Consider the following 14,896-nt stretch of genomic DNA (forward strand, 5'->3'; position numbering starts at 1 on the left):
AATGGTAAGTACGGCAAGTAAGACTTGCCAAAATAATTAAGAGGGCATGTTAAATACAAATATTAAAATATAACCTGGAAAAATAAATATTTATCATAATAGTTTTTATTTTTTTGAAAGCCAGCTTTTGTACAAGCACATTTAAAGGGACAGTTCACTCAAAAATGAAAATGTTAATATTTACACACCTTTTTGTCGTTCCAGTTACTTGGTGTGGAACAAGGAAACGAATATTTTCAAGAATGTTGTTCAAAATTAAAACATAATTTATTTCTCAAAAGTCTTATATTCCACCAAAATAAAAAGTCACAGGTTTTGAAGGACACAATGGTGTGTAATCCATGACAACTTTAATTTTTATACTAAAACTAATCCCTTTGATGAAATTATTCAATCATTATTAATATTCTGTAAAACACATGCACTAGGAGGTTATGGATTTGAAACTTTAAAATCTACCCACTTTAAAGAAATAATAAATACATAGTGAAACATGACATTACAGTTATGCAATTACAACAAACACTAGTGCAAACACGTAATGAAAGACTTACTTTATTATTAAACAAAATACAAATAATAAAATGCTTTATTAAAACAACAGTGTTTGATAGACAATATAACATTTGAAAAAAATAATAATAATAAATACTGCAAAAACAAGAAGTTGCTTCAGTCCTGAGAAACCATATCCAGATTAGCAAGGTGTCTCATGGTAGGTCTACCATGTGGACAATTCCAGGGCTGTTCAATTTCCCCCATGTGGAGCACAAGTTTCTTCATTTCACTGGTGTTCAGGGCAGTGCCAACCATCACCTGGGTAAACAGACACGCATTTACAAACCGTACAAGACAACAACACAAACATGCAACAGCTCAATCACACATTCTGTTAAACCTTGCAGGTATTTATTTGGTAAAACTGATAAATAGCAGACAGGCAAGTTAGGTTATTTTGACAGGAAGAAAAACCTACTGCACTCACCGATTTGCGACATGCTCTGGATGCAAACATCTGCCTAACTCGAGAAGGTCGACACATGATTCCAGGACTGTCGCTAAGCATGAAGATGAGTTCTTCAATGTCACTTGGGCCAAAGGACCAATTCTTGCTTGTAGGTAAAGACACCAGCTTTACCCTCTGCATAACCTGAGCTGAAAAACAGAACACCATCCCACGTCAATCTGGGGGAAAAAGGTGCCATATAAGATACTGTATGAAACACTACTATAGTAGATAACTCACCATCCTCATCAATGAGGAAGTCAAAACCATTCTTTCTGAAGATTTCAAGGTTTTCCATGAGCACAGTTTCACTGATAGCTGGGAGGTGGAGACTTTGTGGACTGCATATTAAGAAAGAAAAAAAATAAGTTAGCTTTAAAATAAATACCTGCTTCCAGTTTCACTTATCTCAGCAGAGTGTGACTTACACTATGAGTCGCTGTCCCTTTAAGACCGTATTCTGTTGTAGCTTCTCAAAATTGTACTTTTCGTCTGTGGCATGCTGGTCAATTATGAAAAGGTCGGATTTCAGCTTGGTGATAATAAAACCCAAGTTGAACTGACCAATGATTTCCATATCCTTGAACATATCTTTGCTGCAAGAAAAAGTTGAAATCTTGTAAATGGCATATAAACCACTTGATTTTGGTAATTTAAGAGATCAATCTAAACATCAGTGTAACCTTATTTCTTTCTTAAGCTCATCCTCAGCACTCTGGTTTTCACCAGGGTTAATATTCGCCCTGAACCGTCTATATTTTGGCTCTTGATCATTGTTCTCTGTCTTCTGAGCCTTTAGCCTCTGCATCCTTTTAGAAAGTTCCTGTAGAGAAAACTGCAAAAGCAATGTTTTCTTCTGAATGCTGACAGGTGAATCCAATTGCAGAGAAGCATTCTTGTGTTTGGAATCCACCAAACAGCTTCGTGCTAGAGGTTCAGCTTCATGTCGAGCTCTTTTAGCTTCAGGACTGGAAATTCTGTCCTGGTATTGTTCTGACTTTGTCTCTGGCTCCAAAGGTTTATAACTCCAGAACTTCTCACCTACAGGTTCATCAAGAGTCTCAGCTTTAACATCAGTTTCATTTATATTAGGGTGTAAAACTGAATCAGAATTGTTTTCATATAGAATCTCTGGATCATCTTCAGCTGAATTTTGGTTTGTAGCTACAGAATCTTCAGCAACACTATCAAAGGTACTTTTATATTTTGCTAGACAAACAGTTGAATTTTTTATGGAAGAAAGGGCAGAGAAACTTGGAGAGGACTTCATAATGTCTGTCATTTTTTTAGAGCAGCTCACAAAGGAAAACATCTTCTTCTGAGAAGGACCAGCACAAGCAGCTTTATGACTAGACTGCTTTGAGCCAGTTCCAGGAAACTGATGTTTAGAAAATGCTTCTTTAAGTCCAGCTAGATTGATGGAGGTCTTTGGGGGTCCATCATCTGGAAGTGCTTCAGAGACAGAACCTATATCCCGATCTTCTGAACCACCACTTGTCTCGGTTAGTCTGCACAGGTCTTGAATGAAAAACAGCATCAACGTCTGTAATAACACTTCAAGACAACATATGATATGTCTTAAAAAGTCTGAAGTACTTACTGGTAATTGCTGGAGTAATGTGATTGAGACTGATTTTATTGACACCGGCCTCAAACATAGCAATGAGTGAGCTTTTCAGAATTGCCAGCAAGAGTTTTTCCTCTTGTAGAAGGATCTGACGTTTGTCTGGAGTTACATTCACATCGACACAGTCTAATGTGAAACACAGAATCAAAACAAAGGGATACATTTTTTGAAAAGTATTTTTTACACAGTTTTTATTATATACTCTACCTTTAAAAAGTTTGGGGTTGGTATAATGTTTATGTTTTTGAAGTAAGTTTCTGTTTTTCACCCTGACTGCATTTATTTGATAAAATAGTAAAAATAGTAAAATTGTGAAATATTATTAAAATTTAAAATAACTGCTTTCTATTTTGATTAAAAAAAATCTGTGATCGCAAATCAGAATTTTCAGCAGCCATTACTGCCCAAGAAAACAGCTGTTTACATCTTTTATGAATCTGTGATATATATATATCTTTTATATATTATAATTGAATTTCTTTATTGTTCTGTCAAGTCTTACCTGAAGCAACAGTGATGTTTAGAGCGACAAAAGGGTATTGATGCCGATTGTACATGTGATAAACCTCATTTACAAGCTTAGAGACCTGCAAATTTTACAAAATAAATGAAAAATAAATGAAAAATGAGGATGTCATACTTATTCCATATAATTATGGACACAATAAAGCATACTTAAATAAAAAGACCACACCTTTACTGGATCACAGGGTCTTTTATTGATAAAGAAGAACTGTCTATCAGTAGCACTTCGACCAACACCATGATCAGCTTGTGACACAAATCCATCAATGCTAGAATTTAATAATATCAATAACCATCAATTTACACAGAAATATTCCAAGTTATAAAATGGTTTTCATTACCTTATTTGCAAAAATTGGTAATAAGTGAATCTTAAGTGGACAAACAAATGAATGTTTACACAGAAAAACTCACCTGAAAAGGTCTTTAGGAACATCTACCCCACCGAGGCCATAGTCTTCCTTAATTGATTCATCGGGAGATATTTGTTGGAAGGGAATCAAACTTTGTACCTGTGAACAAGTCAAATATAAATAATGATAAATAATAATACATGTACTTTAATATGATAATATAACAAAGTGTGTTCTGTTTGTCAATTTTGGCATCAGAATTTATCTTCTTAAATTATCCACTACAAAGAATAGGTCATTCTCACCTGTTTAGGTCCAAACACAGCTCCAATGTTGTCTCTCATGCTGTTACTGTCACTGGTGCATAATACTGTGGTGCGCTTGCCTTGTCCCATCTGGTTGGTGCATGTAATACGCACACCAGTGGAAATGATGCAGTAGGACTGCAAGACGAAAATCATCTTGGAATATTCCTGTGAAGAAACTCTAGTTACTTAAACTCTAGTCTTTAACATGTGTACAATCCCATGTTCCCAAGTATCTCCCAGCTGACCTTTTTGATGTTGCGTTGGAACTCCTTGTGTCGAACAGGCAATGTGGAGAAGAGCTTCTGCAGATTGACAGTAGTGCCATGCTGACGGGGATGTGGCACACGCTGAGTGAGACAACCATCATGGTCATACACCAGCCGAGCACCGATCTGAGCGCTCTCATGGCAGGTCACAACACTAAGATCACTGCAATCAAATAAAACAGGGTAAATTAACAAAGCACTAATAAAGAGATTAATAAAACAAGATATCAAAGCATGAACAACTGTGATATCATTACTACAATATTATTATCATAATACTTATACTGTAAGATTTAAGAGGACAAATCCAATGTAAAGTGTTACCTAAGAGCACAAAGTGAGCTCAGAGCTTCACCACGGAACCCAAATGTCTCCACATGTATCAAGTCAGAAAAATCTCTTAGTTTAGAGGTATGATGTTTTAAAGCTGCAGAAGTTGAAAGGACACAAATAAGTTACTACCGGTCAAAAGTTAAAAATCATTTAGATTTTATTATGTTTTGGAAAGAAGTCTCTCATGCTCACCAAGGCTGAATTTATTTGATAAAAAATACAGTAATAAAAACAATAATATTGTAAAATTGTATTGCAATCTAAAAGAACTGTTTTCTATTTTAATATATTTAAACCATAAGTTATGCCTGTGATGGCAAAGCTGAATTTTCTGCAGCCACTACTCCAGATCGTCAGTTTCACCGGATCCTTCAGAAATCATTCAGGTTTCCACAAAAATATTAAGCAGCAAAAACTGTTTTCAGCATTGATAATAATAATAATAAGAAGAAGAACAAATGTTTCTTCAGCACCAAATCTGTATATTAGAATGATTTCTGAAGGATCGTGTGACACTGAATACTGGAGTAATGGCTGCTGGAAATTCAGCTTTGCCATCACAGGAATTAATTAATACATTTTAAAATATATTAAAAATCTAAATAAATTCAGCCTTGGTCAGCATAAGAAACGTCTTTCAAAAACATTTTGACTGGAAGTGTAAGCATACCACAGTCTATTATCTCTGATGTTCAAAAGACAACTTACTTAGCCCCTCAAAGTTTTGCTCCTCAACGCCTTTTCCGTTGTCGGAAACTTCCACCAACTCTATTCCATTGTCTTTAAGCTTGACATCTGTATGAAAACAAAACACTTGACCAAATGTAGCATAACCTCAAATGCAGTGTTTCCTCATGCCGTCATCCCTTGAGCTCACCGACATGAGTGGCACCAGCATCGATGCTGTTCTCCACCAGCTCTTTCACAGCTGTGGCCAGACTCAGCACCACCTGTCCAGAGCAGATCTGATGCACAGACTGTTTGTCTATTGCCTTTATAGCTCCAGCAGAACCTATGCTAGGAATGTAAAAGACAGAATATGAAAGGAAACAGTAGTAACAGTACTACTGTACAATACTATAGTAAACAGTACGTCCAACATAGCAGATCATCTCACTAGTCTATTCTTTAGTTTTTTCTCGTTGTTATAATGTAGCAAACTACTGAAAATAATACTTACCTTGAGTCTGACATTTTTTCTGGAGCAATATATATGGTATCAGTCACAGAAGCTTAACTTGAGAGTTGCATTGTGGGTGTTTTGATAGCTTTTGCTCCCTGCGGTATTCAGGTCAAACAAGGAGCGGTAATATAATGTGTTTTCATTGCTCAGTGTGACAAACCAATGCTTCGACAAGGGAGTAGTTCTGATAAACTATACACTTCAGTGTTACTATTTCACATTGAATAGCTCTCTGCCGCTCTGTGGACGTTTCCCGCGGTGTGACGCATAACGTCAGGTCACCACGTGTTTTGCGTCGCACGTGTTCAACAGTGTACAGATTACTGTTTACGGTTTCGCCTTTTCGTTTTATTACTGTGTACAAGAAGCAAGTTTTAATTTTTACCAAATGCGTATTATTTTTTCTTTGAAGTCTCTGCTCGGAATGACATTTTCCACACATAGCTTGATATTCTCATTGTTTATTGATCGGTTAATTTTATTGACGTATCAGATTGTGAAGCATTGTAATAAAACTAAAGCACCGATTTTAATGTTGTATTTTGAAACGTTTCATCATCCTGCGCGTTGTTGGCTGAGTAGGGACTGTGTAAAAAGTTCTTATGTAGTATTAGCCAAAAGTGACACAACAACATTGTTAATATAATTTTCTTTTAACCTGTGTTGTTTATGGTGAGAAAAACATGTAAAACTACAATCAATATATACAATGATTATTGCTGATTAATGTTTAGATGCATAATGTCATGAGTTGTTCATCACATCATTAAATTATAGTAATTTAGAGATACTTCCTAACTCCTGTCCGTAGAAACATGGCAGGTTACTGTCGGTTTACAGTGGTATTTTTATTCGGCCAGTTTTAAATCTTGTAAGTGAGGTTTGCCAAATTAAAAGGGCTGGGTTTTTATTATTTATTTTTTTACTTTGGCTCTTCTGAATGGCATGAACAGAAGTGTCTTAGCAAAACGTCATGTTTCACACTACAGAGAGAGTCATGGCAGAAGAAAGTTCGAGTAGCAGTGTAGTTTCTACTGTTAACAGCCGTAGCTTTCATATCCGACAGGGCCTTTCCACTCAAGACAGAGCACCAAGAGGAGGGATATTCGGCCTGACAGATACGGAGGAGGACGTCCAGTTTGATAGTGAGTCCACTGCAATATATTATTGTGCAGCCCCTTTCATTCATGAGCGTAGTCATGGCTAGAATTTGGTTTTGTAAGCCAAGTATGAAGGTAATTTACTCTTTATCATGTGGACAATCTGTAAAAGTAGTATGTCCAAATAACTAAATTGAATTAATGCAGTTTTAAGATGTCCCTCCTCCTCCCTAATATTTCTTCCGTGGGACTTCTTAGGGGTGTGGGGGGTAACTTGAAAATGTTTTAAGCTGATAAGTTACTTAGACCTTACCCACCCCTACTGTACACTCTAGATGGAGCATTGGTATATTTCTATTTGCTCAGCTGTTAAGTGAGCACCGTAAATGCTTGGTATCTAAATGGAGTCAGAGGAAAATGACATTATGGCTTTAATTGCCAAAGTTATTGCAGAAGGTAAGTACTCTCTATTTCAAGTCGTTTTAGACTCAGTTTGGTTAGCTTTTGAGGATTTGATATTCAAAAATAGTCAAACATATAGGCTAGTATTCACCTTTTTTATTTGTCATATAAATGTAGCCTCGGACTCGGACAATAACTGTGAAGTGCTGCTGGCGGGGAGACAGTATCCATTGATCCAGGAATTTGCTTCTGTCATTCCCAACCAACTGCTGCTGGGATCTCTACTGGAACACTTGTGCTTTGTTTACGAGCATGATCCTACACGCTCACGCATGCTGTTTAAGGGTAGGTTGAGACTGATACTGATTTTTCTGTTATTTGTCTTACAGTTTTTTACATTTGCTTTTTTTGCAAAACTCTAAACACATTCTCTCGTAGATTAAGTCCTCCTACACACAGTGATGGTTTCAAGAAATGTGTTTTAGCAATTCAGAAAAACTGTAAATTTTGTTTTTTTGAACACCTTCTGTTTCAGTGATAGGCCAGCGTTTAGCTGCCATGAACCTCCTGTCTCCACTGGCTATCAGTAATGAGTTTAGTACGGTCCGACTACAGCACAACCGGGCATTCACAGAGCTCCTACATGCGACTAGCTCATCACTCTTCCCCCAGGTAATCCAACAGAATTCATCATCGATTTCATTTTTTTAATGAGTTCTATCCAGCTGTTGCTTTCATGAACAAAAACAAAAGACCTGTTTATCTTTTGGACTCTGCAGGAACATAGATACTTGAGTACAGAAGGCCAGAACCTAAGGTGAAACCTTTACACTTGTAGCAGCTCCACTTACATTGCTTTGTAATACAGTACTGTTCAAAGGCTTTGGGTCAAGTAGGATCTGTTTTTTTTTTTTTTTTATGTTTTTGAAGGAATCTCTTATAGTCACAAAAACTGCATTTATTTGTAAATTAATATGTTTTAAAATGTAATTTAATCCTGTGAAGGCAAAGCTGCATTTTCAGCAGCCATTACTGTAGTCTTCTATATCACATGATCCTTTAGAAATCACTCTAATATGCTCATTTGGTGCTCAAAAAATATATCAATGTTAAAAAAAAAATCAAATGTGCTTCATAATATTTTTGTGTACATTTAAATTTTTGTTTAATTATTATTTTTTAAGTTCAAAAGAACAGCATTTATTTAAAATAGAAATTATAATTTGTAACATCATAAATGTTTTTACTTTCACTTTTGATCAACTTAATGCATGTATAAATATGTTGAATAAAAGTCTTACTGACCCAAAACTTTTGAATGATAGTGTACAGTACATTAACATTTAAAATAACTGGGATATACTTATGTTTTCTAGAACCAAAGATGGTCTTTTCCAAGCACAGACATCCCGTTACCTTAGTGAATTTGAAGAAATTGCAACACTGGGTAAAGGATCCTATGGCAAAGTGTTTAAGGTAAGATGATGTTATGATCATATTGTACTCCAAATATACTAAATATATGACTTTGAAAGGTGCATACTGAAAACAGTAACACTGTTTTAGGTCACAAACAAGCTCGATGGTCAGGAATATGCAGTGAAAAAAATTCTCATCAAGAAAGTAACAAGAGATGACTGCATGAAGGTAAAATATGTCAGATTCAGTTATAATAATAGCAATTTACCCACCAAATCTGTATGATTTAGAAATAATATACCTTATCGCATCTGTTTTTATCTCCTTGCAGGTTCTTAGAGAGGTTAAAGTGCTCTCCAGCCTTCAGCATCCCAATATTGTTGGATATCACACAGCATGGATGGAGCATGTTCAGCCTGCAGTGAAAAGTAAGTAGCTGTATTGATGTGCAGATATAGCCATTTGAATCATCCTTTGCTTTTATTCAGTATTTTCTGAAGCATAAAAAAATGATACAAGCATGTACAGTTTTCTGTTTTTCTCACTAGATCCAAAATCCCTTGTTTCACAAACATTTCCAGGATTAGAGAAACCTTTACAGAAAGATGGGTAAGATGGTTTGAAAATTTTCTCCCCAACTAATGGTAACATGTTTAAAATAGCATATTGAAAATGTGTCTTGCTTCAGGTGCACACAGGAAAACACTGACAGCAGCAGTGGGTCGTCCATTGTTTTTGAGCATTCTGAACAAGCAGAAGCCAAAGAAAATCAGGTTGCATTAGAGAGCCTCTCAGTGAAACCCTCAACTTCAAAAGAAGAGATGGGAAATGCTGTTTGCCCAAAAAATGTCCGCAACCCACAAAACTTTGTTCCATGTGTGTTTCTGGGAAAGCCTCGTGCTACGGTGAACAAATGCTCTGCAGCTAAATGGGACAGCTCAACACTCTCAGAGGATGACCTCAGTCAAAACAGACTGGAATTGAACAATAACTCTTATATTGATACAGATGCTCCTGAATGGTCCGAAACGCAGGCACACGAGGTATGTGGTTCGTTAAACCCTGAATGTAACAATTAATCTAAATGAGGAATAATTCTTTTGTAATCTTTTATGTTTTTCATCAGTTTTTCTTGTTCCTGTCTATAGGTTCAGTTCCACTTAATGCTTTATATACAAATGCAGCTGTGTGAGCAATCTTTGAAAGACTGGATACAGGAAAGAAACTCGAGGATGTCAGTAGGTAAGATCACTTTATTCATATGAGTTTACATTTAGTCATTTAGCAGATGCTTTTATCCAAAGGGACTTACAAATGAGGACAATAGAAGCAATCAAAACCAACAAAACAGCAATAAAATGCAAGTGCTATGACAAGTCTTGGTTAGCCCAATGCAGTACACGTAACAAGGTTTTATATATATATATATCAAGTCAAGCTGAGCTTTATTGTCATTCCGCTACATGTGGGGACATACAGTGGAACGAAATGTCGTGTCTCGCAGGACCACGGTGCTACATAAATACAGACATACAACAATGAAGTAAAAAACACTATAAACCTATACACTACTAACCTACTGACAGATTTAACTATAAGTATACTATGTATAAGTATTTACCCTATACAAACTAAAAGAATAAAGGATAAAAAATACAACTATATGAATGCTTCACATAAATATTACCCTATACAAACTAAAAAATAGAAGATAAAAAATACAAACTATACGAATGCTTCACAAATACTGTACATGTGCAAAGAGATATATATATATGTATATATGTGTAAATATATATATATATATATATATATATATATATATATATATATATATATATATATATATATATATATTGTGACGAGTCGGCTGCCACGCCGCCCTTCACCAGGCTCCCGATGGGAGTGGGTGTGTGAGAGAGGAGGGGCGCTGAAACAGCCAAGGCTGGCGGCGTGTGATGAGGCGCAGCTGATCAGAATAGAGCCTCATCACCGCCGCCGTTTAAATGCCGAGCGCGCCTCTCCTCGGGAGACCGGTCTCTTCCCCGTGCATGCACGCTGGTGTCCTCGTGGGTCCAGGAAGGGAGCGTTGAGAGGATTCCCGCACCGCCAAAGACGCAAGCTGCCAGACCCGCAGTCCGGATAGAGCTGAGCACCCGTGAGACGGCTGACGGGCCAGGACACCGGGCCGTCGAATCCCTCGGAAGTGCCGAGGACGGACGTTGGACGAAGCCGCTTAGGAGAAGCCGCCGCCACTCGACCCGAGAGGGGAGGGCGTGCCGCCACCGGACTCCGCCCCTTCCCTGGACCCTTCCCTTCCGAACACTGCCTCTCTTCACGAACCCCGCAGCACGACGAGGACACCAGATCCCCTGTTTATTTTGGACACTTTTACCCCCTTTTGGACACTTTCTTTGATTATTTTGTTTAATAAAAACCTCTCCGAGGCCTGACGCCACACCCACTGTGTCTGTCCTATGCTCCTCCCGCCACAATATATACACAAACACACCCCCATTCATATATATATATATATATATATATATATATATATATATATATATATATGCATGCATACTAAGAAAACAAGTAGGTGGTGTTAGAGTTTATTTATTTTTAAGAAAAACAGGAATTAGAATAGAGAGTGCAAGTGATTGAGGGTCAAATAAAGATGGAAGAGATGGCTAAGGACTGAGGCTGCTCGGATTGAGTTGGGTTGGTCATTCCACCAGGAGGGAAGAGTTAATGAAAAAGTCTGTGAAAGTGATTTAGTGCCTCTTTGGGATGGCACAATAATGTGTCGTTCACTTCCAGAACACAAGCTTCTAGGGCACATAAGTCTGAAGTAGTGAATTAAAGTAAAGGGCTGCAGAGCCAGTGGTGGTTTTGTAGGCAAACATTAATGCCTTGAAATTTATGTGAGCAGATATTGAGTTATTGAGCTATATGAGTTACTATAGTTTACAGGAGTTTGCACTTCTTTCTTTAAATGCCATTAAATAGGTATTTTTTTGGAAGTATGTCTTATAAATTGCTTAGATTCCCTTCCTTTATATAACATTTATAGTAGTCACTTACATAAACCCTTTTCTTGTTTTTGCATTGGCTGAACAGGAAAGACAAGAAAAGCTGATTTCCAGAGTTTTTGAACATACAATCACAATTTTAAACAATTTTCAGTCACAGCATATAATTGTATTGTTGGATTATTTTAATATTTTTTAACCAATACATTGATCCACAGATCCTTGTGAGTCAGTTGACTCTGAACACGCATTGAAAATTTTAAAGAAAATACTTGAAGGTGTGGAGTACATTCATTCCCGTGGTATTATGCATAGAGACCTTAAGGTATGTGTACTTATTTTGTTGGTTTGCATAACTTGGTATTGTTCACCACACATATATCTACTACTTGTCTGGCTTGGAACTGTATATGCATTAGTCTACATGGGAGGAGGCCTAGTGTTTTGCTAAAATAAATTTTGCAAAGCAACAGATAATCTCTCTCCTGAGGTAGTGAGCTTGTTGATGTCTGTGACATAATATAGTAGGCAAATGGCTTGTCCTTTCCACCATTTTAAACCTTGTTCTTTGTTTACAAATCCATTTTGTAATGCTTAAACATTTATTAACTTTTTCCAAATAAAATCACAAACACTGTTATTGTCCCTTATAAACCAGCTCTTTATCTGTTTGTCACAGTAAGGCAACAGTATTTCTCATGCATCTCTTCTGGATACTTTGTCGTATAAGCATGAATTGCTTTCTCAGAAGTATTTTTAATCTATATAATATTAAGCCTGAATACCACTTGGATCTTCACACGTTTTTTTAATAATCAAAAGGCAAGAACAGATACTTACCTATGAAATTCCAAAACAAATGTAATGATTCTGATGTGATTAATATGTTAAAATGGTTTAAAATACTAATTTTGGATATTTATTACTGGGGATGTTCTTTTTGTGTAGTAATAAAAATATAAAAAATGCTTTTAGTGTCTGTTTGTTGCAAGTTAACATGTATATATATTTACAGCCTAGAAACATTTTCCTTCATGGACTTGAGTGTCATGTGAAGATCGGGGACTTTGGATTGGCTTGCCGGAACTTAATAATGGACGAACATGAGCAGCTGGCCTCCAGCACTCAAGCAGGTGTAAACACAGGTGAGACCTCTTCTGTATTCACAAGATTAAATGACAGTTATTTTAGTTATTACAAATTCTGAACTAAAATTCTTAAATACATACATTTTTACTTTGATTATTCTCATTTTCCCATTCGTTGGAAAACTTCTGCTGATTTATTGTTAGGTAACAGTAGAGGGCAGCAGTGATTTAATGTAACCTTGCAACATAATTTCTCATTGCACTTTTTACACTAGACTCAGCTCACACAAGTGGAGTTGGAACTTTTGTTTATGCTGCCCCAGAACAACTTGAGGGTTCTCACTATGATTCAAAGGTAAGGAAACTGTAACGTTACAAACTGTTATAATTGTAAAGTTCACTGTTTTTTGAGCTGTATTTCAGTTTGTGGCTGTTGCATCTTAGGCACATATGCTCAGTGTTTGTTTCATTTGTGCAGTCTGATCTGTACAGTATAGGAGTGATTGCGTTTGAGTTATTCCAGCCATTTGGGACCGAGATGGAGCGTGTGCACACACTTGAAGAACTACGGCAGGGAAAGATCCCTAACATGCTGTCCAAAAACTGGCCACTTTTGGCTAAGTATATCACCCTACTGACGAGCACTGATCCTTCAATGCGACCGAGTGCATCTCAGATACTTCAGGGTGACCTCTTCAGCACCAATGACATGGTATGTGTAGCTCTAATGTTTTTTTTACCCCCAAAATGGAACAAAAACCAAATGTCCATGTATATTCACATTTTAGTTACTTTTGCTGCTTAAAAAACAAAACAACATTTGACTTTGTTTGCATTCTTTATTTTAGGTTATTCATAGTTTGAGACGCAAGATTGAAGAACAAGAAGAGGAAATTGTTCAGCTCAGGAGACAGATCAGTGAGCTACGGATCTCTCAAAATGCAATACACAGAACAGAAAAGATATAATAATAGTAACTCTTTTGAACTGCCAGAGGTACTCAATATTTGTACATTATGTGAATTGTTGTTTGGAGATGGTTGTATGTGTGAGGTCCGCTCTGCCTGTATGTATATAAAAGAGTGCCATATTTAACTTGACAAGAGGTTTTGTAAAATAAAGTTCCATGCCAATGGTGCATTAGTCTCCATTTATCTGACTCTGTAAAGCTGAGTAATATTACCTCAAAAGTATTCTTAATATTCATGACAATTATTGCGAATATTAATAATACCCAAAGGTCATAGATAACTAGATAAGGCTACTAAACTTGTTTTAGCAAGAAATATATATATATATATATATACACACACACACATATATATATATATATATATATATATATATAAAATAGACTGTAAAAAAAAAAATATATATACACTAATGAATGTTACTACAGAAATATATAATACTAATATGTAACACAAAAATGTACTTACAATAATTACAATGACTTCATTACATTTTAAATTTAATTATTAATACATTTCAGTGCTATCATAACACTAAAATAACTTTTGTAGCCTTATCAATGACCTTGGTATTTTTAATATTCATGGTAAAGACACAATATATGATACTGAAGCCGCACAATTTAAATTCTAAATAACACAATGATATTTACATTAGAAAAAAAAATAATGTTCACGGTGGATACAGAGATGCCACAACCTACCGTACGATCCACCAATACCCATTACAAACTTTAAAACGCCTCTACAGTAATATAAATGTGTACGAAACGCTACTCTGAATTTATCCACGGAAACTGTTTAAGTCGTTATAGTAAAAGCGAGTCTTTCTTGGTCGACGAGTTGACAGCAACAAAGACAGTTAACTGCCTTGACGGCCGCGTTCAATAAGGCCACATCTACATAACACTGGGTTGGCTGACATTACGAAAGTACCCGGATGGATCCGTGGGGAAACTACGTCATTGTTCACCGCCGGACGCTCTTTGGATTTTAGAATGGATAAACTCATTTAAATTAATCATAAATTTACAGGTACGTGTATTATTTGATTTAAATATCACATATGATTGCTGCCGGTGATTTTTTTTGGAGAGCGCGTGCTGTGGGGTTGCGTTCATTGCGTGGCACGAAATTGAAAACACCGGGTTTCGCAACGAGTCTCTCGGCGTCGTTGCCTCCTCGGCCAAGACACCGGTGAATTTTAAATACCGTGCCCCTCCTTTTTACCTGTTTTCGAAATTCGGCTAATTACATTTAGTACTGTTGTATTGTTTGTTAGTGAAGGG

General features: G+C 36.5%; 2 protein-coding genes across 7 annotated transcripts; one reads left to right on the forward strand and one right to left on the reverse strand.

Annotated features, from left to right (window-relative positions):
- Positions 1-115: 115 nt before the first annotated feature.
- Positions 116-6,155, reverse strand: LOC306851900 (mismatch repair endonuclease PMS2-like). Its single transcript, XM_079388395.1, has 15 exons — positions 5,599-6,155; positions 5,296-5,435; positions 5,127-5,213; positions 4,410-4,512; positions 4,065-4,248; positions 3,817-3,984; positions 3,573-3,670; positions 3,328-3,427; positions 3,136-3,220; positions 2,607-2,759; positions 1,690-2,524; positions 1,435-1,602; positions 1,247-1,347; positions 986-1,155; positions 116-816 (listed from the first exon to the last, which is right to left on the reverse strand). The coding sequence occupies exons 1-15, from the start codon at positions 5,610-5,612 to the stop codon at positions 673-675; spliced, it is 2,550 nt and encodes an 849-aa protein (XP_079244521.1). The 5' UTR covers positions 5,613-6,155; the 3' UTR covers positions 116-672.
- On the forward strand, positions 5,887-13,785 carry LOC306851902 (eukaryotic translation initiation factor 2-alpha kinase 1-like). 6 transcript variants are annotated; one of them, XM_079388401.1, is made up of 17 exons: positions 5,889-6,273; positions 6,591-6,746; positions 7,037-7,157; positions 7,281-7,448; positions 7,639-7,775; positions 7,883-7,920; positions 8,480-8,579; positions 8,670-8,750; positions 8,854-8,950; positions 9,071-9,131; positions 9,211-9,565; positions 9,671-9,764; positions 11,767-11,873; positions 12,564-12,693; positions 12,912-12,991; positions 13,115-13,348; positions 13,485-13,785. In XM_079388401.1, the coding sequence occupies exons 3-17, from the start codon at positions 7,103-7,105 to the stop codon at positions 13,602-13,604; spliced, it is 1,857 nt and encodes a 618-aa protein (XP_079244527.1). In that variant the 5' UTR covers positions 5,889-6,273; positions 6,591-6,746; positions 7,037-7,102; the 3' UTR covers positions 13,605-13,785. The 6 variants fall into 6 exon arrangements, with proteins under 6 accessions (XP_079244524.1, XP_079244527.1, XP_079244525.1 ...); XM_079388398.1 differs by lacking the exon at positions 7,037-7,157 and having other exon boundaries at positions 5,887-6,273; XM_079388399.1 differs by lacking the exon at positions 7,037-7,157 and having other exon boundaries at positions 5,894-6,273; positions 6,668-6,746.
- The last annotated feature ends 1,111 nt before the right edge of the window (positions 13,786-14,896 follow it).

The sequence above is a fragment of the Barbus barbus genome (assembly GCF_936440315.1).
Source record: "Barbus barbus genome assembly, chromosome: 32".
Taxonomy (NCBI): domain Eukaryota; kingdom Metazoa; phylum Chordata; class Actinopteri; order Cypriniformes; family Cyprinidae; genus Barbus; species Barbus barbus.

Bases quoted from the DNA above. Each gene is read 5' to 3' on its own strand.
- LOC306851900 (XM_079388395.1), bottom strand. The intron at 2,760-3,135 runs GTAAGACTTGAC...GTTTCACATTAG, and splicing joins AAACATCACTGTTGCTTCAG to ACTGTGTCGATGTGAATGTA. The intron at 817-985 runs GTGAGTGCAGTA...CTGTTTACCCAG, and splicing joins CCAGAGCATGTCGCAAATCG to GTGATGGTTGGCACTGCCCT.
- LOC306851902 (XM_079388397.1), top strand. From the start codon at position 6,575: ATGTTTCACACTACAGAGAGAGTCATGGCAGAAGAAAGTTCGAGTAGC. The intron at 8,580-8,669 runs GTAAGATGATGT...ACACTGTTTTAG, and splicing joins CCTATGGCAAAGTGTTTAAG to GTCACAAACAAGCTCGATGG. The intron at 8,751-8,853 runs GTAAAATATGTC...ATCTCCTTGCAG, and splicing joins CAAGAGATGACTGCATGAAG to GTTCTTAGAGAGGTTAAAGT.